General features: G+C 47.6%; 1 protein-coding gene across 9 annotated transcripts in view; it reads right to left on the bottom strand.

Moving 5' to 3' along the window:
* The window catches only part of LOC147119974 (fibronectin-like), a 120,357-nt gene extending 99,328 nt beyond the window's left edge, over window positions 1-21,029 (bottom strand). For 6 of the 9 annotated variants that reach the window (XM_085985433.1, XM_085985434.1, XM_085985432.1 and 3 more), the window contains exons 1-11: window positions 20,712-21,029; window positions 18,581-18,709; window positions 17,581-17,718; window positions 14,163-14,294; window positions 11,265-11,402; window positions 10,180-10,335; window positions 9,051-9,224; window positions 6,894-7,070; window positions 5,700-5,879; window positions 4,591-4,743; window positions 1,893-2,021 (exon numbers count right to left, since the gene is read on the bottom strand). In XM_085985433.1, coding sequence (XP_085841559.1) covers window positions 1,893-2,021; window positions 4,591-4,743; window positions 5,700-5,879; window positions 6,894-7,070; window positions 9,051-9,224; window positions 10,180-10,335; window positions 11,265-11,402; window positions 14,163-14,294; window positions 17,581-17,718; window positions 18,581-18,709; window positions 20,712-20,832 — 1,627 coding nt within the window. In that variant the 5' untranslated portion in view covers window positions 20,833-21,029. The remainder of the gene's footprint in view (window positions 1-1,892; window positions 2,022-4,590; window positions 4,744-5,699; window positions 5,880-6,893; window positions 7,071-9,050; window positions 9,225-10,179; window positions 10,336-11,264; window positions 11,403-14,162; window positions 14,295-17,580; window positions 17,719-18,580; window positions 18,710-20,711) is intronic. The other 3 variants (XM_085985439.1, XM_085985440.1, XM_085985441.1) reach the window with 1 other exon arrangement.
* Window positions 21,030-21,680: the final 651 nt, after the last annotated feature.

The raw sequence follows: 21,680 nt of genomic DNA, 5'->3' as shown, positions 1-21,680 counted from the left end.
GGCATCATCCTTATGAACATTTTTTTGCACCTTCATTGGTCAGGGCTGGCTCCAAAAAAGTTCCAAAGCGGACCATTTCACAACAGGGAACACCTTCCTGTCCCAGATATGATCCTAGATTGGAACTCAGATTGAAACCACTGGAGCAGTCAGTTTACTTTTGCACCATTTACTGACAGGAAAGTGCACACCAGGAAAACAGATTAAGCCTCGATCAGGGCTGTCTCACCGCACAGGAGAAAGGGAAAAAAAAGAGAAAAAATTGCTGAGTTGCGCTTTTAGCTGGGATCATGCTGAAATCATGTACACATGTTTCCCCATGTTGTAAAACACTGATTGCATTTAATATCCTGTTGTTACGACACACTTGGGAGTGGGTCTACGCCTTACCACAGGTCTTGTAAGCTCACTCCCAGCTGCGTTAAGCGAAATCCATCTACAAACTGCCCCTTTGATGATGCCATGCCAAAAGGGACACGAGAGGGCCAGTGAGAGGGGGAAAGGAATTGGGAGAAAAGGGAGATTCCCAGCATTTTGCTTTCGGGAAAATTGCAACGCTGCATTTTTTTTCCCTCAACTTTATTTAATGTAAAAAAAGTGTGGACTCATATCCGTGAAAAGATTTTCCAGCTGACTGGAATACCAGACACTTGGTGCTGCAGATGAGGAGGTGCAAGGGGGATCCATTCAGAGCAGGAATAAAACTTCAAAAAGGACTTGGAGTAGTCTACCACTGACTTGGCCTTTGTTTTATTTGAAAAGGGGATTTGATTGATGAGTGGGGGAAGGGGTTAACCCTTCTGGACAACTGCGAAAGTGCCAAGCTTTTATAAGGGTCGCAGGGTCAGTAACCACAGGAGACAGATTTAAGGTAATTGGCAAGAGAACCAGTGGAAGTGGCGGGGGGTGAGATGAGGAGAAATGTCTTTATACAGCAAGTTGTTATGATCTGGAATGCACTGCCTAAAAGGGTGGTGCCCTAGCCCTGAACTCACATCTTTCTCTAGTTTCTCTCATATCTCCTCTCATGCCGTCTCTGAGGTCAGCTTATCCATGAGACTCACCTCCTGCTCACTCGACCCTATTCCCACCAAACTGCTGACCACACAACTTCCCTTCCTGGCTCCGATGTTAGCTAATATGGTTACCGGTTCCCTCTCCTCAGGTACTGTCCCCCCTCCTCTTCAAATCTACCATCATCACCCCCTCCTCAAAAAGCCCACCCTTGACCCCTCCGTCGATGCAAACTACCGCCCCATCTCCAGCCTCCCTTTCCTCTCCAAAGTCCTTGAACGTGTTGTCGCCTCCCAAATCCGTACCCATCTTTCCCGCAATTCCATGTTTGAATCCCTACAATCAGCTTTCCATCCCTGCCACAATACTGAAACAGTCCTCAAAGTCACAAATGACATCCTATGTGATCTTGACCATGGTAAACAATCCCTCCTCCTCCTTCTCGACCTGTCTGCAGCCTTTGACACAGTTGACCACTCCATCCACCTCCAACGCCTCTGTTGTCCAGCCGGGTGGGACTGCACTCACCTGGTTCCATTTTTATCTATCCAGTTATAGCCAAAGAATCGCATGCAATGGCTTCTCTTCCCGCTCCCACACCATTACCTCTGGTGTCCCTCAAGGATCTATCTTTGGCCACCTCGTATTTCTCATCTATCTGCTGCCCCTCAGTGACATCATCCAGAAACACGTCAGGTTCCACACGTACATTGCCCCATAGCCTTCCAAACTCATCCTACATAGGCCAACCCTCCGGACTGGGTTCAAAACCAGGTTCCAGAGGCCCTAGACCGGAGCCTAACCCCAGTCCTAGACCAGCTAGGACACTCGTCAACCACTCTCTTCAACCAGAACTATTTTTAAGTGTGAAAACTTACCAATGGCATCACACTTCCATCGGCCTCGGCCTTGTCCGAAGCAGGTGCAGTTCATCTCATGTCCCTCGTCATGCTGTTTGCTGAAGGTGTGGTTCACTTCATACGTTATTCCGTCCACCACGCACTGATCTGTGGGCAAAAGATGACAGGCTGGTCCCTGGTGAATTACATCAAGTCTACAGCACAGGATAGGCCATTCGGCCCAGCCGGTCTTTCTCCACACGAGCCTCCTCCCACCCCTCTTCATCTCACTCTCAGCATAATCTTCCATTTCTGTCTCCCTCATATGTTTATCTAGCTTCCCCTTAAATGCATCTCTGGTATTTGCCTCAACCACTCCCTGTGGTAGCAAGTTCCACATTCTAACCACTCTCTGGGTAAAGAAGTTTCTCCTAAATTCCCTATTGGATTTATTGGTGACTATCTTATATTGCTGGGCCCTAGTTTTGGGCTCCCCACAAGTGGAAACATTGGGCTTGATTTTGTCAATGGGGAGCTTTTGGAGGCGGATCTCCCACTTTTTGGGTTGTAGTCCCGCCTCCATCGACTTGTGGCCAACCCACGCTATTTTCCCTTGATTGACCTTGTTAAGCCTGCCAGCGGGCTCAGCAGGCCAATTAAGGGGCACCTGGTTACTGGTGACGTCAGCGATTGACATTTCATCTGTCAAGAGCTATTTACAGATTAAAAATCAGCATTTGGCAGCTCTGTGAAGCTGTCAAACACTGACAATCTGTCTTCTAACTTGAGTCCTTCTACTCAGACTCAGTTAGAGATCTCTCCAGACCAGAAAGCAGAGGCTGAAGCTTTTGACAGTTCAGCGGCCATTCTGCTTTCTGTGCCGGTGAGCTGAGGGACTCCAGAGAACTGAAGGAAGGAAGCCTGCAGGAGAAAGTAAAGGTAAGTAAAACTTATTAAAACACTTTACACACTTACCTCTGCACACATGCACCCATCACTCACCTGCACAACGGACATCTCGACCCCTCCAACTCCTGCAGACCGACTGTCCGCCTCACTAACTTGGCGTGGTTCGGAGCCGTCCGACAGCCCACACTTCAGGGCTAAAAATAGGGATTAGGCAAAAAACTGCCTGTTAACAGGCAGTTAATTGGCACTAATCCCCTTCCCGCCTCGGGGAGGCGGCTCCCAGCACAGGTCGGGTACCTGCCTCCTGGGACATTGGCACGGAGGCGGGTTGGGGGCGGGATGGGTTCCTGCCCCCCGATTCTGCAATTTTCCCACCACTCCCGCCTCCAAAGGGCTTGGAAAATCGAGCCCATCTTCTCTACGTCTACCCTATCGAACCCTTTTATCATTTTAAAGACCTCTATCAGGTCACCTCCCAGAATTCTCTTTCCTAAAAGAAAAAGAGCCCCAGCCTGTTCAATCTTTCCTGATAAGTTAGAACCTCTCAGTTCTGGTAATATTGTTGTGAATCTTTTTTGCACCCTCTCCAGTGCCTCTATATCTGTTTTATAATATGGAGACCAGAACTGTTCACTGTACTCCAACTGTGGTCTAACCAGGGTTCTGTTCAAGTTTAACATAACCTCCCTGCTTTTCAATTCTATCCCTCTAGAACTGAACCCCACTACTTTGTTTGCTGTTTTTATGGCCTCATTAACCTGCATCACAACTTTTAGTGATTTTTAACTAATTTCTGCACTACACACCTCTACCCCATTGGCAGTGGGTGAGGGCAGCCCTGGACACGACCTCACAAACACCGTTCAATGCCTGGGCCGCACTCCACTATCTATTCACCATGGGTTGAATGTCTTCTTGTATTTTGTCGCAGTTTTCCTCAGAATGAACTATACCTCCCATGTGGTCTGTATCAGCATTACGTTGGTGCATTTGAACTCAAGTTCTATAACATAATCCTTCTAGAAATAGTGCTTGCTGCAGCATGTCTAAATGTTCTGTATCATTTACTCCTCTGTACGCTGGCACCTTGGTTTTACTGTATTCAGGGGTATCTCTGAAATAAGGCACATTATTTTAAACATACATATACATATACATATATATAATATATCTGGATGTAGTTCAACAAGTGCTGGCAGCCATTCTGTACCTCAGCTCCAAGTAGGCTGCGAGTGAGAGAGAGAGAAAGAGATGCAGATAGAGAGACAGAAAGAGAGGGAGACAAAGCGAGAGACAGAGAGATAGAGAGACAGAAAGAGAGAGAGAAAAAAAGACAGAGCGAGAGAGAGAGAGAGAGAGACAGGCAGACAGGGAGAGCCAAGAGATGGAGAGAGGGAGAAAGAGAGATAGAGAGAGAAAGGCAGACAGAGACGGTGAGAGAGACAGAGAGAAAGAGAGAGACACACAGACAGAGAGAGACCAAGAGATGGAGAGGGGGAGGGAGAGGCAGAAAAAGAGAGAAAGAGACAGGTAGAGAGAGAGAGAGACAGGCAGACAGACGCGAGAGAGACAGACAGGGAGAGGCAGAGAAAGAGACAGGTAGAGAGAGACAGGCAGACAGACAGACAGACAGACGAGAGAGACGGTGAGAGAGACCGACAGAGAGACAGAAACTGTCACAGACACAAACACGCATACGCACAGACATACACAGAAGCTCCTAATGTGACATGGTCTTGAGCCCGCATTACTGACTGCGATAGTCCATAGACAGCAAACACAACATGGCAGGAGTGGATTGCCTGCCGTTCAAACCAAGCGGACTGACCTCGAAGCTGAGTGTGAGCAATGCAGCTCCATTCACCGCGGCCATTCCCGTTACAGGTGCATCTCATCATGTGACCTAGGTCGTGGTGCTTGTCCCACTGGTCTCCAATGTGATACATAACCCCTTCCGGGGTGGTGCAAACCTCTTCGTGTTCTAGGAATAGGTGATGGGAATAAGTGGCAAAGTGAGTACCAGGCTAAGTCTAAAGATAAGCGATAAGAGTTAGAGACAAAATCAAACAAAGATTCAAAATAATTAAACATGCATTCATTCATATTGCACTGTCATTTATACATATTTGAGAAGTGTACTGAGGTGGTTCATTGCATTACAATACTTCCCCTAAACTATGGACTTCAAATGACATTAAAAACAGATCAGGGTATTTGAGCTCAAACTAAAATTTGGAAAGTTTTTTTTGTATGCAATATCCCTTTAGCATATTCCCTTGAGAATAGATGATTAAGGGGTGATCTAATTGTGATGTTTCAGATGATCAAAGGATTTGATTGGGTAGATAGAGAGAAACTATTTCCTCTGGTGAGGGAGTCCAGAACAAGGGGGCATAACCTTAAAATGAGAGCTCGGCCGTTCAGGGGTGATGTCAGGAAGCACTTCTTCACACAAAGGGTAGTGGAAATCTGGAACTCTCCCCAACAAGCTGCTGAGGCTGGGGGGCAACTGAAAATTTCAAAACTGAGATTGATAGATTTTTGTTAGGTAAGGGATTATGGGATATGGAACCAAGGCGGTTAAATGGAGTTGAGATACAGATCAGCCGTGATCCAACTGAATAGCGGAACAGGCTCGAGGGGCTAAGTGGCCTCCTCCTGTTCCCTATATTCCTGTTAGCTGGCAAAGTTAACAACACATGTTCCAGTACGGAACATACAAATTACTCGCTTTGCAATCCCATTAGTTCATTCGATTCATTCACAAAAGGTTCCCCCATGTGCCAGAGTCAGCTTTTAATGGTGGTTAACGAGACAATTTGTAACTCGTTAGGTTGGCAGCCTCCATTGCTAGTCAGCTCGCTCTGAGTGACCATGATGTCTGAGACCAGGAGGGGAAAGAGTCAGGAAGAGGGGCTGGGGAGGTCCGAGCCATACCTGACATTGGACAGAAGCCAAACTTTCCATCGGCATCATAGTTAGCAGTTGTCCCGCACCACTTCATGCTATCCTTTCTTCCATCAGTTGTGCACTCGGTATAGTTGCGCATGTTGTACAGGTAGGGGAAGTAACACAATGCACCATTGGAGTTCCCTCCCCGGGTTTGGATCAAAGAGGCTAGTTGCAAATAAGGAGGGGATGAAAAAAAAGTCAGTCAGTCGTTTCACAGCAGACATTTACTAGGAACAAGTTCAAAAGGTTTTGAACAGACTCCCCCATCTTCCCCCCGTCCCCTCCTGCCCAACCCATCCCCTAACCAAAGAAAGTGGACTAGCCAGCGCGCCAGTTACACCCGCTACTGTATTGAACTGATGGGAGTCCTCTAAAATGGGTGTCAAGAGTCATTATTGCAAAGTTTGCATCATGCTGCTGATTAAAAGTAGTTTATTAGCTGACAGACACCTGGTAGAAATAGGGTGCTAGCAAAGGATTGAGGCCTACTCTGTAAAAAAGGGTTTGAGAGTAAATTTTACAAATGCCTGTCTCGGGCCTAGACCCATGCCTACCAAGAGGAGTGTGTTTGGAACCGAGTGTCCGCCAGTCCTGTCTTACGAGTGCACATTCGGAAAGTTGATCCCAAAGAAGTACTGATTAAATCTTTCCCGTTATATCCCCTTGCTCTCCTATCCTAAAACTCCTGCTGCAATACACCTCTGACCGGCACTGATAGCTGCCTATGGACCGAGGCCCACTCGACCGCTCTTCTCGCGCGAGACAGTGAGCATTGGCGAGCAATTTGACCACGGGAGGGGTGTCACGGCCAAACTGCAACCCCCACTTCTATCCTGCCCTCATCCCACAAGACATACGCTTTCCCAGTAGCGGGTTATTAGATATCAATCACCCGGTGATTCCAGGACAAAGCACCGCGGCACCTGACAGCAAGCCCCCAGCGCCAACCGTGACTGGGATCAGCTAACCCCAGCGGTTATTGGGGGGGGGGGGGGGGGGGCGCGGGGCACAGGTACCTGTAGGTCTGTGTGGTTTCCGACCCTCAACCAAGTGAGTCATCCGGTGTGTGGAGGGGGGAGGGCGTGCGGTGGGAGTCTCACTTTGCAGTTTGTGATTGAACTTTACAAGAAAACAGGAAGAGGTAGCAAGATAGCTTCGGGGAAAGGCTTCTTAACTTACAGGCCTGCTGGCTGCAGAAAGAGTAACTGCGATCCTGGTTAAAGTCTGTGCTTGTACTGCACCACAGTTTGCCGTCTTGTCGTCCATCGCTAGTGCAGGAGTGGTAAGTCTTGCCCATGAATGTGAATGGAAACATGCATGGCTCTCCATTGGCATTTCCCCCGTAGGTCTGTGATGCTGATTAATACAAAACAATTTTTTAAAACTTGCATTTCTGTAGCGCCTTTCATGACCTGAGGATGTCCCAAAGTGCTTTACAAACAATGAAGTACTTTTTGGCGTGTAGTCACTGTTGTACTGTAGGAAACGCAGCAGCCAATTTGTGCACAGCAAGCTCCCACAAACAGCAATGTGATATTGATCAGATAATCTGTTTTAGTGATGTTGGTTGAGGGATAAATATTGGCCAGGACACCGGGGAGAACTCCCCTGCTCTTCTTCATGTAGTGCTGTGGGATCTTTTACGTCCACCTGAGAGAGCAGACGGGGCCTCGGTTTAATGTCTCATCCAAACGACGGCACCTCCGACAGTGCAGCACTCCCTCAGCACTGCACTGGGAGTGTCAGCCTTTGTGCTCAAGTCTCTGGAGTGGGACTTGAACCCGCGATGGATCCGAGTGCTACCCACTGAGCCACAGCTTGACATTATACGGGTCACAAACATTATTACAGATTATATACAGTGCTGAGAGATGCCCTTGAGTGATGGGAAAATAAGACACGGGGGGGCGGGGTGAAATTCGTCTTAAGCAGGGGAGTGAAGTGCGTAGTAATGAATTGGCAGCCTCCTTTTGGTCTTGACCAGATTTTCTTTTCCATTGTGGAATGGGGCAGGGTGTGAAGTGAAAATGGGTCAAGACAGATGTCGCCACCCACCCCGCACACGCGCCCAGCAAGGTATCCCGAATGTCGTGATAAATTTCCATCTGAAGGCAAAGCAATGCAGTGTGCCCCACTGAAGAGTGATTGGCGTTCGTGAGTGTGAGAGATTCACTGCCGGACATGGCATGACATCTAGGGGGGGGATTACTGCGTTTATTTAATTTTTTTTTCCTGTAAATTTTAACTCAAGCCAAACGCTTCATTCTGCTGATGACCAGATAGGTTTGCATCATGTTGGCACAATTAAAATATGGTCTCCAAAGGAGGAAAATGGTTGATTTGGACCAATTTGGACACTGTTGTTACACCAAACATTACCACAGTGACACCAAGACCCAAACCAAAAGAGGGGTGGGGGAAGAGTTTAGATGAAGTAGGTCCCTCCCAGCTCATCCTCCCAGAATAACCAACCATACCCATTATAGTACCAAGTTGCTTCTTTAAAGTGTACAGTATCCTGACCTCTCATCGATCGGCCTTCTCCAGCTGCTGATCAGCCTTTCATCCAAAAAGAGGTACAGACTGCCAACTGCCCACATCTGGGAACCGGTGTCCTACTGTTTGAGAATGCAGCTAATTGGCAGACTGATGACAGATCATGCAGCAGAGAGTGCAAAGGTCTTGGACACGTCTTTGTTAGAATATTAAGAGCTACACTCGACCTCAAGTCCTGGGATGATGAAGCCCTGCACCAGCTCATCTACGAAAAGTCAGCAGTCACTATTACACTTCTGAAAAGCAGCTATCTTAATGTATTTATCTGTTAGACCAAACATACTTTAGGAATTTTTTAGTTGCCAAATATCATGACTGTTCAGACTTTTAAGAACACATTTTCTGCAGGCATTTTCCACTCCCCGCACCACCACCCCACCTCCCCAGCCAGCCTCTTCCCACTTGTGTATACCCTCCCCAACTCTCCTTGGCAATAGGGAGCCCAAGACTGCTGACTACCAGGAATGCTAGGCAGCTAATGTGGGGAACATGTAGCGCTCAAACCCAATGAGTCCCCTGATCTGTGCTTCCTGCCCACTTCGAAACCCCCCCCCCTGCCAAGACTGGACCCTGAGCTTGCCAACTATGCCAAAGAGCAGGATAACAACAGGACCTCAGTGTAGGTATCTGTAATTGGTCACATAGCAGGCATTCTGTAACGACCAACGACTTGAGAGCAAGTAATTTATTAAGCAATGTAAAACTTAAGAACATGCATGTAATATTCACACTAGTGACTTATTGCTACTGATCAGTGATGGCGGAGGCACTAATACTTACACAATTCCCTGCAGCTCACACCATTACCCAGACAGGTGCACAGCATGCGTGTGCTACCTTGCATTTTGGTCCAATGCATCCCATCACTGTATAAAATATTGCTGTCACTGACACACTGGGGATGGGTTTGGTAAATTGCAGGCTGGATTTTACGCTGGATGTGAGATCCAACCTCTAGAAAAGAGGAATGAGATTTATATTTTAATAGGCAATAAATATTTTCTTATTTTAAAAAATTTAATACCCCAGAAAATACTCCAGACCCGAGCAGCAAAATGAGAGACAAAATGAACCCGTGGAATTGATTGAAATGCTAGATCACTAGTTATTGCACTCACCAAGAGTCTCTTGTAGGCCCATTCCTACAGGTCCATCCTTCAAAACTCACTTTGGATCGACAGTCCCACACCCCAGTGCGATTCAGCACTTGCCTTTTAACAAGCCATTTACAAGCAAAAAGTAATTCTCCTCCCCACCCTCCCACTTTTCACTGATGTTTGGAGAACTGTGGTTCAGGAACAAGGCTAAACACAGGAGAATGGGTGTTTCATTCTCACAGGAGAACAGTCCTTTCTACCAATGCTGTGCGTCTACTTTCTGTCGTTAACTAAAAATTATTGATCAGGAAAATAGTACCCTGAATGTTCTCTTGCAAGAGGCCTATGGTTGTAAGAAATTCGATCATACAGTGCCCATTTGTTGTGTACTAAATGGGCACCTAAGCCTCTAATATGGTGGCCAAGAAACACACGCTCATTACAAGCTGGAAATGCACCACCTGCCATATTGGTATAGGCAAAAAAAAGGCGTCCAGGGCTTGTGCCTGAAACAGGAGTTAGGCCCTTTGCATATGGTGTTCACAGCTCACCACCTTCATGATAGTGAGGCCTGAGGCCCAATATTAGGTAGACCTCGGGCCTACCCATTCAGGCGCAGGGATTGTTTCCTGCGAGCCTGTTTTTGGGCCTGCTCGAATTGCTAGACCTTCAGCTGTCCAGCTCTTTAATTATAATCGATTAGGTTTAACATCAGTACAATCGTTGTACTTAGAAGAGATTTCAAACCACTGTGTTAAAACATGCCCTCATTTACAATAAGGGCCAGTCCCCTGCCTGCACCCCACACTTACCAACAGCCGATGTCAAAGATGCATGACGTTCACATTCCCACTCTCCACGCCCTTTGCCGGTACAAGAACAGTGAAGTAGGTTTCCCCGGCTGTCTTTCTTTGTCCAGGTGTCTCCAATTCTGTAGGACATCCGGGTATCTTGGTCATTGCACCGATCTGTAATAGGTGGGGAAAGGAGCAAATATTGTAACCACATTCAACATATTGTCAACACCTCAGTTGGTAAACAACAACAACCTGCATTTATATAGCCACTTTAACCTAATAAAATGTCCCAAGGCGCTTCACAGACACAATTTGACACTGAGCCACATAAGATGATATTAGGACAGGTGACCAAAAGCTTGGTTAAAGAGGTAGGTTTTAAGGTGCATCTTGAAGGAGGAGAGTAGCAGAGAGATTTGGGGGGGGGGGGAATCTAGAGCTTAGTGCCTAGACAGCTGAATGGTGGAGCAATGAAAATCGGGGATGCGCAAGAGGCCAGAATTGGAGGAGCGCAGAGACCTCGGAGGGTTTAGGGTTGGACGAAGTTATCATATTGGACCCATAAACAGTTTAACACATACAAATACATCGGTTGTGTATTTTTCATCTCCAATTAGGCCTTAGGAACAGGAGGAGGCCAATCAGCCACTCAAGCCTGTTCCGCCATTCAATTAGATCATAGCTGATCAGTATTTTAACTATCTACCCGCTTTGGTTCCATATCCCTTAATACCCTTACTTAAGAAAAATCTATCAAACTCAATGTTGAAATTTTCAATTGACCCCCAGCCTCAACAGCTTTTTGGGGGGGGGGGGGGGAAGAGTTCCAGATTTCCACTACCCTTTGTGTGAAGAAGTGCTTCCTGACATCACCCCTGAGCGGCCTGGCTCTAATTTTAAGGTTATGCCCCCTTGTTCTGGGCTCCCCTACCAGAGGAAATAGTTTCTCTCTATCTACCCGATCAAATCCTTTAATCATCTTAAACGCCTCAATTAGACAGACTGGATTTCATAAACAGCCAGTTCCGCGCTCAATGGTTTAACTAAAAGTTCAAATCAAAGGGTCATAAGATCGCGGTAAAGGCAAAAGCTGAACCTACTCCGTGAACTGCACGTAATGCGTCCGCTGCCTTCTCCCAGACAGGTGCACTCCATCATCATCCAGCCTTGGTATGGCCTTTCCCAGGTATCTCCAACAACATGGGTAGTCCCCGCGACATTGTCGTAGCATCTTTCCGCTGTGTAAACACAAGACGTACAATCAGGTTCTGAGGCAAGGTAAGACTTTCTTTTATCCGTTTTTCTCTCCTCGTTCCTCCTTTTCTGGAGACAGTGGGCAGGATTTTCATTGTGCCGTGGAGTCGGGATTGGAGGCGGCGGGGGGGTTAAAATCCCGAAATCAGAGATCCCGACCCCTTCCTGCACCCAACCCGCCTCCGTGTCAGTTTCAAAGGAGGCAGGTACCCGCCCCGCACTGGGACCCGCCTACCCGAGGCGGGAAGGGATTAGTGCTAATTAACTGCCTGTTAACAGGTAGTTAACAGGCAGTTTTTAGCCTAATCCCTATTTTTGATGTTGAAGTGTGGGATTCCCGATGGCTCCAAACCACGCCAAATTAGAGGAGTCGGGCCGTCGGGTTGAAGGACTTGGAGGGGTCGAGATGTCAGTGTTCAGGTGAGTGATGTGTGCATGAGTGCAAAGGTTAAGTGTGTTTGGTGTGTCTAAAGTGATTAAATAAGTTTTACATACCTTTTCAGCCAACCTTCCTTTAGGTTCCGGGATTCCCTCATCTCACCGGCACAGAAAGCAGAATGGCTGCGAACTGTCAAAAGTGACAGCCTTCAGCTTTCATTGCCGGTGAGACTTCTAACGGAGTCTGTGGAGAAGGACTCAGGTTAGAAGTAAGACTGTCAGTGTTTGACAGCTTCAAACAGCTGTGAAACACTGATATTTATTTCAGTCTGTGACTTCACCTGTTGCCGGGTGGCCCTTAATTGGCCTGCTGAGCCCGCTCAACAAGGTCAATCAAGTTAAAATCACGTGGATTGACCGCATCGCGATGGAGGCGGGACTACAACCCCGAAAGTTGTAGTCCCGCCTCCAACCCAACTCCTGAATGAAATTCCAGCCCCGTGACTTTACACTGAATCCATGAGTGCTGGCTATGCCTATCTATGTGCCTGAGCCTGGGCAGTGAATGCTATTCCACCGCGGGGGCGTTAGCAACCCCAATCCTGTCCTCACTCAATGGCCACACACTTGCACTTTCCAGTGATGAGATGTGTTAACAATGGCTGTCCTTTGCCCTTTCCCAGGACTGAAGCCAGTTCTAACAAGCCTACTGTCACCTGGACTGAAATCCGCAGAGAGCTTGGGTCCTTCCTGGCTCAAATGATGCATTGACTGACTGAGCTATTGCATTTTAACCCCTTTTGCTATCAAACTATATTCTCTTCACGGAAGGAAGTTCTCAATCTCGTCTTTTTGCAAAGGGAGGAAAAAAAGACGTCTTTCACAACCTTAGGATGTCTCAAAGCGCTTTACAGCCAATTAAGTAATTTTTGAAGTGTAATCACTGTTGTAATGTAGAAAATACAGCAGCCAATGTGTGCACAGCAAGCTCCCACAAATAGCAATGAGATAATGGCCAGATAATCTGTTTTAGTGGTGTTGGTTAAGGGATAAATATTAGCCAGGTCACCGGGGAGAACTCCCCTGCTCTTCTTTGAAATAGTGCCATGGGATCTTTTACATCCACCTGAGAGGGTAGACAGGGCCTCGGTTTACTATCTCATCTGAAAGACGGCACCTCCGACACTCCCTCAGTACTGCACTGGAGTGTCATCCTAGATTATGTATTCAAGTCTCTGGAGTGGGGCTTGAACCTACAACCTTCTGACTTATAGAGTCGAGAGTGCCATCAATGAACCACTGCTGACACTATGGTTAAACCATCAGAACAAAACAGACACAAATTGCAGAAATACATAGGGGCGCTGATCCAGAATTAATGCGCGACTGCACAGTACTGCGAAGGGCAGATTCATTCAGTGAGCTAGAGCTCCACTCCACTGGACAGTGTTGTCTGTCATATGGTCACCTGGCCTACACTGGACAGTGTTGTCTGCAATACAGTCAGCTGACCTACACTGGACAGTGTTGTCTGTGATACAGTCAGCTGGCCTACACTGGACAGTGTTGTCTGTGATAGTCACCTAGCCTACACTGGGCAGTATTGTCTGTGATATGGTCACCTGGCCTACACTGGACAGTATTGTCTGTGATATGGTCACCTGGCCTACACTGGACAGTGTTGTCTGTCATATGGTCACCTGGCCTACACAGGACAGTGTTGTCTGTCATACAGTCAGCTGGCCTACACTGGACAGTATTGTCTGTGATATGGTCACCTGGCCTACACTGGACAGTGTTGTCTGTCATATGGTCACCTGGCCTACACAGGACAGTGTTGTCTGTCATACAGTCAGCTGGCCTACACTGGACAGTATTGTCTGTGATATGGTCACCTGGCCTACACTGGACAGTATTGTCTGTGATATGGTCACCTGGCCTACACTGGACAGTATTGTCTGTGATATGGTCACCTGACCTACACTGGACAGTGTTGTCTGTCATATGGTCACCTGACCTACACTGGACAGTGTTGCCCATCATATGGTCATCCGGCTCTTATCAGATAATGTTGTCCATCACATAGCCAGGTGGCCTGCTTTCTCGCTGAAGGTTTCCTGTTCCTATGTTTGAGTGTACCAGCCTATTCCAACCAGGCCCCACTTTTTGAAAATGCAGAAAAATCCCCATCCAAATCTAATCTGACCTCAGGGCTGACACCAATCTTGCTATGAGATACAAGCAATTCAAAGGAGCTCTTTTAATGACTGAACCCAATCTTCAGCACAATAGTTTAGTACTGAAGGTCAACAAGCATTGTGCTATGGAAGTAGCTTAGGTTTTGATTCTGATGCAGAATGGTCTACCTATTGGTTTGCAGGTCCACTCTCCTTTCCCATTTCCAAGGCAAACACATTCCAACATATGGCCACCTGTCTCATGAGGTCTCCGCCAGGTATTACCAATCTTATAGGACTGACCACCTTCATGGCAGCGATCTGCAAAACACAAGAGAACAACAAGCGTTGATTGATTTAAAATGTCCTTAAAGTTACGTTCACAGTTTGATCAGTTCCTCCTGGTCAGTGTCCCACATTCCACGAGTGTTTCAGAAGCATTTATGTTCTTGTGAACAGCGTTTTGGTCCATCTACAATGTGTAGGGTTTAATACGTCATCATTTATTTCTTTGCTCTGATATAGACCTACGCCAGGGAAGAGACAGGGCAGTTGGACCATGTGAAAACGACCTGGGTTGGCCGTGGGAGGGCCATTTTCTTTTGTGAGCAATCAGCAGGCAAAAATCGGTGGGACAAGATGATGGAGGAGGAGCCCGGGAGATTGGGGGAGGAGCCCGGATGGATGGGGAGGAGCCCAGGGACCTTGGGGGGGAGGGGGAGAAATCAGTTGATGTAGTATATTTGGATTTCCAAAAAGCAATTGAGAAGGTGCCACATAAAAGGTTATTACAGAAGATTAGGGCTCATGGGGTTGGGGGTAATATAGCAGAATGGATAGAGGATTGTTTAATGGACAGAAAACAGAAAGTAGGGATAACCGGATCTTTTTCAGGTTGGCAGGCTGTAACTAGTGGGGTCCCGCAAGGATCAGTGTTGGGGTCTCAGCTATTTACAATCTATATTAATGAAATAGAGGAAGCGACCGAGTGCAATGTATCCAAGTTTGCTGATGATACAAAGCTAGGTGGGACAGTAAGCTGTGAGGAGAACACAAAGAGTCTGCAAAGGGATATAGATAGACTGAGTGAGTGGGCAGTAAGGTGGCAGATGGAGTATAATGTAGGGAAATGTGAGGTTATTCACTTTGGTAGGAAGAATAGAAAAACAGAATATTTTTTAAATGGTGAGAAACTTTCAAATGTTGGTGTTCAGAGAGATTTGGGTGTCCTCGTACAAGAAACACAGAAAGCTAGCATACAGGTACAGCAAGCAATAAGGAAGGGAAATGGCATGTTCATTGCAAGGGGGTTGGAGTATAAGAGTAAGGAAGTCTTGCTACAATTGTACAGGGTCTTGGTGAGACCATACCTGGGGTACTGTGCACAGTTTTGGTCTCCTTATCTAAGGAAGGATATACTTGCCTTGGAGGCGGTGCAACAAAGGTTCACTAGATTGATTCCTGGGATGAGAGGGCTGTCCTATGATGATAGATTGTGTAGAATGGGCCTGTACTCTCTGGAGTTTAGAAGAATGAGAGGTGATCTCATTGAAACATACAAGATTCTGAAGGAGATTGACAGGGTAGATGCTGAGAGGTTGTTTCCCCTGGCTGGAGTGTCCAAAACTAGGGGGCATAGTCTCAGGATAAGGGGTAGGCCATTTAAGACCGAGATGACGAGGAATTTCTTCACTCAGAGGGTTCTGAATGCTGAGTCTTTGAGTATATTCAAGGCTGAGATAGATTTTTGGACTCGAGGGGAATCAAGGGATATGGAGATCGGGTGGGAAAGTGGAGCTGAGGTCGATGATCAGCCATGATCTTATTGAATGGCGGAGCAGGCTCAAGGGGCCGTATGGCCTACTCCTGCTCTTATTTCTTAGGTTCTTATGTTCTTAAATCAGGGAGGGGCCCTGGGGAGAGAAATCGGAGAGGAGCCCCGGGGGGAAATGGGGGAGAAGCCCCAGGGGGGTGGGGATTGGGGGAGGAGCCCGGAATGGAGATTACTCCTGGAGAGGGTTGGGGCTTATAACAGGAGGGAGGGGGTTGGGGTTTATAACAGGAGGGAGGGGGCTGGGGTTTATAACAGGAGGGAGGGGGCTGGGGTTTAACACAGGAGGGAGGGGGCTGGGGTTTATAACAGGAGGGAGGGGGCTGGGGTTTATAACAGGAGGGAGGGGGCTGGGGTTTATAACAGGAGGGAGGGGGCTGGGGCTTATAACAGGAGGGAGGGAGGGGGCTGGGGTTTATAACAGGAGGGAGGGGCTGGGGTTTATAACAGGAGGGAGGGGGCTGGGGTTTATAACAGGAGGGAGGGGGCTGGGGTTTATAACAGGAGGGAGGGGGCTGGGGTTTATAAAGGAGGGAGGGGGTTGGGGTTTATAACAGGAGGGAGGGGGCTGGGGTTTATAAAGGAGGGAGGGGGTTGGGGTTTATAACAGGAGGGTGGGGGCTGGGGCTTATAACAGGAGGGGGGGGCTGGGGTTTATAACAGGAGGGAGGGGGCTGGGGTTTATAACAGGAGGGGGGGGCTGGGGTTTATAAAGGAGGGAGGGGGTTGGGGTTTATAACAGGAGGGAGGGGGCTGGGGTTTATAACAGGAGGGGGTTGGGGTTTATAACAGGAGGGAGGGGGCTGGGGCTTATAACAGGAGGGAGGGGGCTGGGGTTTATAACAGGAGGGAGGGGGCTGGGGTTTATAACAGGAGGGAGAGGGCTGGGGTTTATAACAGGAGGGAGGGGGCTGGGGTTTATAACAGGAGGGAGGGGGTTGGGGTTTATAACAGGAGGGAGGGGGCTGGGGTTTATAACAGGAGGGAGGGGGCTGGGGTTTATAACAGGAGGGAGGGGGCTGGGGTTTATAACAGGAGGGAGGGGGCTGGGGTTTATAACAGGAGGGAGGGGGCTGGGGTTTATAACAGGAGGGAGGGGGCTGGGGTTTATAACAGGAGGGAGGGGGCTGGGGTTTATAACAGGAGGGAGGGGGTTGGGGTTTATAACAGGAGGGAGGGGGCTGGGGTTTATAACAGGAGGGAGGGGGCTGGGGTTTATAACAGGAGGGAGGGGGTTGGGGTTTATAACAGGAGGGAGGGAGGGGGCTGGGGTTTATAACAGGAGGGAGGGGGCTGGGGCTTATAACAGGAGGGACGGAGGGGGCTGGGGTTTATAACAGGAGGGAGGGGGCTGGGGTTTATAACAGGAGGGAGGGGGCTGGGGTTTATAACAGGAGGGAGGGCTTGGGGTTCATTGTAAACAAAACCTCACATAAAAACTTCCCTTAATGGGCATGGCTTGGTGCCAAGAGCCTTCTCAAAAATCAAAATTGTGCAGCACCAGTGCTGACATTGAGAGTCCTGAAAAAGAGGACGTTTCCCCTCCCCCCAAACAGATACGCCTCAACTTGGTGATGACAGAACAAAATGTGAAGAGTAAAATCCATTGGACACAAAAGATGCTGAAATGTATAGATAATTAAGAAGGATTTTGATGATAGGAAGCTGCCATGTAATCGGATCCTGAACCTTCTCAGAATAGGTCCATTTCTGTAATACTCGTCATGTTTCCCTCCCATCCAATCCCCTTTGATGCTCCGTACTCGTTTTCCTTACTTGCAATGGTGCAGCTGATCCTTCCTCTGCCAGCTCCGATACAGGTACAGTCCCAAATCATGCCATCCTTGGGGCGTTCCCAGGTTTCACCAACACGTTGCCTGTTCCCAGTGTACTGGTCGAAGCACATCTCTTCAACTGCACCAATCAAAACACAGTCAAGGTCAGTTGAAGGTCCTTTCAACCGCGAAGCTCCTATTTCTTATGTTCTTATGTAAGCGACTCTCCGTTTCCCTCCCCACCCCCCCTCCCATCAAAATGTTTCTTCCTCTCCTCTCCCTAGGGGTACAATACCTGGACACGAACAGTCCTCTGGTACCCCGACCCATTCTCAATGGGCGAGCTTAGTCGATCAGTGCCAACTGCGGAGGTCTGTTCCACACCTTGACGTCTAGCCAATCTGGTGTGCTGAGGGGAGCTGTACAGCAGCCTAAGCTGAGATAAGCAAACTCAGCACAGGCTGGAGTTAAACTTGGGGCTTTATGGTCGGTCAGTCTTATTACCCTCACCCACTCGGCCACTGGGGAAGCTGTGACATCTGGTCTGTTGTACAGTGCAAGGACACAGTAGGTCACTGACATCAGAAAGAACAAACTTGCATTTCTACAATGCCATTCACGACATCAGCTCATCCAAAGCGCTTCTCAGCCAATGAAGTACATTTGAAGAGTAGTCATTGATAATCTGTTGGCACTGTAAAATACTGGGACCGTACACTGGCACTGCAACACGCTGGGACCGTACACTGGCACTGCAACACTCTGGGACCGTACACTGGCACTGTAACACTCTGTGACCGTACACTGGCACTGCAACACTCTGGGACCGTACACTGGCACTGTATTTAAATGTTTAAACTGTGTTTAAGGCAAGCTGTAAAAATGGCAGGAAACATTTATTTTTTACATCTGTTGAGGCTTTGCACAGTTCGAGGTAGTGTTAGATGCCAAGATACATTACTAGGAGCCCAGTGCCACCGGCTCCTTAACTGCTGACTTACCGTCAGGTTTCGATTCACAATTCCAGCCTCGACCTGCCCCGTAACAGGTACAGATCATCACCCGGCCCAGGTACGTCCGCTCCCATTGCTGGTTGACATGGTAAACCTTCCCATTGTCAAAACAATAATCTGAACAGAGAGAGAAAACGCACACACAGACAGATGCATCAAATCAAATGGTTCCCAAAAGGTCAAACATATTAAAAGACTAAAAACATTGCAAACACTCAGAAGGTCAGTCAGTATCCGTGGAGAGGACAGGCGAGATTGCGTGTCAGATATGTACCCTTGGTTCATGAAGGGGCCACGCCTGAAGCATTAACTCATCTGTTCTCTTCACAGATGCCTTTTCCCAACAAATCCGTCAGGATTACACTGTTCTGTTCTCGTCTCATCGAACAGAAACCCAATTTACATCTTCAGCACCCCCACTCTTTTTAAAGGGGCACAACTAATACAGGAACTTAGCCATAAAATCAACTTTCAACAAAACATAAGGAAACTCATAAAATTAAATTATAATTATTATTTCTCTTCACATATACTGACTGACCGGCTGAGTGTTCTCTTTCCCTTTCAGATTTCCAGCATCCACAGTATAATTTTTATTTACTTCTATTTCAGGATTATTTAATTTAAGTAATTTCTTCAGAATAACTCAGAAGGACAATTCCTCTGTCCTGGCCATACAACTTCGAACTCAGTCAATAAAAATTTAAAACGAGACTTGCCAAACTGAATATACTTCAGTGGGACTTTCCCCCATATCTCAGTGAGTAGCCCAGACCTAAACTGTTTTTAGATTGTGTTTTTAATAAGTTGAGATGCAGCTCTCTCCCATCGCAGGCAACAAAACCCCAGAGTAAACTTGCTCTTCGTGGATCCGTCAGGTTTACTCCGGAGTCTGGTCTCCGCTTGCACGAGGCCAGTTTGACACCCGCCCACCGAACCCCAATATATATATTTTTATAATAAAATAAAAAGCAGCTCTGTGTAGATTAGGGCGGATCCGTCGGTTCGACCCCCGGACTGTCCTGGATCGAGCAGCTATGCGGGAGGGAGGGGCACTGCAATCACCCTAGTTTAAGAAGGGGACAGTGACGGCTGCTGATCCCTAATCCGGCTATCCCGGTGGATGCGCGCCCAACGGGATGGGACTCGGGCGTGATGGCCTCTGTAGTCGAATAGCCGGCCAAGATTCAGGGTCAAAAGCTTATACGTGAGGGATGACTGCTTGGGCGAGGCAGCAAACAAGACTCCCCAACATAAAAATTTCTGACTGAGGGTCATCGACCTGAAACGTTAACTCTGTTTCTCTCTCCACGATGTTGCCTGACCTGCTGAGTATTTCCAGCATTTTCTCTTTTTATTTCAGATTTCCAGCATCCGCAGTATTTTGCTTTTGTAAAAGTTTCTTCATCGGATTCTTAGCCAAATTAGCGGGGTACAGCTTACAATAAAAAAAAACCTTGAAGAACGGAAAGATGCAATTGTACCAAAAAATGCAAAATATCGCAGATGCTGGAGATTTGAAATAAACACGGAATATGGTGGAAACACTCCACAGGTCAGGAAACATCTGTGGAGAGAGGGGTAAGGTCGGTCGGTGGTCCTTTGTCAAGAGTGTCCTTAAATGTGCAGTGGAAACTTAAATATGGTTGAAATTATAGCGGCTGGTGCAGAATGTAATGTTTAACTTGCTGTAGCGGGGATAAGATCTTGCAACTCAATAAGAAACAAACAGGCTGATTGATGAACAAGACCCCGCCACATGTATATTGCATTAACCCCTTGTGCTGTGCGCCCTAGTTTCTGCTCTGAATGAACTCTGGAATTATACAGCGCCGCAGGCCATTCGGCCCCTCTGCTTGTGCCGGCTCTTTGAACGAGCTATATTAATAACGCACTCGGTCAACATTAGTCACTTCATTTACTGCATAAAGTCGATTTACTCTAAATCCACCCCGAGAGGCATCTCAACTTGACACAGCCATTTATAAATGCAAGTTGATTCATAAAACAGCGGTCTTCTCAAACTGCAGCATAACAAAAGTTAACGGGATACAAGTTCAGAAAAACTTTCAGAGGGTTTGTAATAAAAGTTTTAAGAAACATTTTTTTGAAGACTTACTTTGGTTCTGGGTACTTCCATCGTGCGCGTTCTGGGCTTGCCTCTTATCCTTGGCTTTCTGGCCGCTGGCGGCACTCAGGCAGACGGCCAGGAGGAACCCCCCGAGCGTGGAGTGGCGCATCTCCCCAGCACCGGTCCCCCTCCTCTTCGCAGCTCACTCAGGAGACACACAAGCCGGAGCAATCCCCCTCTATTTAAAGGAGCGGGGAAGACAACGGGCACTGGCACAGACAGGGGGTGGAATGCAAGGGAGAGAGAGGGTGGCACAGATAGGAAGCCCAAGCACCTCTCACTACACCTTTGGCCAGTGAGTGAACGAGTGGCTGCCTCTCCAGCCCCCTTTATAACATTTTCCACCCATGCCCCATCAACCAGGGAGGATGGGTGGAGCCTGGGGGGGGGGGGGGGGGGTGAGTTAGGGAGGGGTCTGCATTTGGGCCACATCAATAATATTTACAAGTCTGCCTCTGACATCACTGGAGAAATTATTAGGACTTTTGAAAAAAAAAAGCTGTTCAGACACTGATCAGACACAAGGCGTCTCTCTTAAAGGGGCACTGCATCCTTTAGACAACCCCCCATTACACAAGAACCAGCTGCAAATAAAGTCAGTCATTATATAAAATGAATCACTTCGCCTGCAAAGAAAGGGAATTCAAGCCAAAATATTTGTATATTTATTACAAAACAGATTTAATTTAACTCTCAGCTTCTTGCCAGCTATTAAATTGTTTATTGAAAATAAACTTTCAAGAATGTAAGAATTGGCAAATCATTACTGGGATGTGTTGAAAGAATATTTTTTGTTTAAGGTACGCCTAAAATGGGCGCCTTCTATCCGCTGGCGAGCAGTTCTGTTCTGTTCTGAGCCGAGTGTGCGCTTGGCTCAATCGATGAACGAGAGTTGCAGCAAGTCTGTAAACCACAGCGCCAAGAGGCGTTTAATTCAGTCTTACAGCAACTCTAAAG

Source organism: Somniosus microcephalus, chromosome 4 (assembly GCF_052327205.1).
Source record: "Somniosus microcephalus isolate GS21.2 chromosome 4, FLI_Smic_1.0, whole genome shotgun sequence".
Classification (NCBI taxonomy): Eukaryota; Metazoa; Chordata; class Chondrichthyes; order Squaliformes; family Somniosidae; genus Somniosus; species Somniosus microcephalus.
Note: the sequence above shows the minus strand (reverse complement) of the source record. Positions and strands in the feature narration are given on the sequence as shown.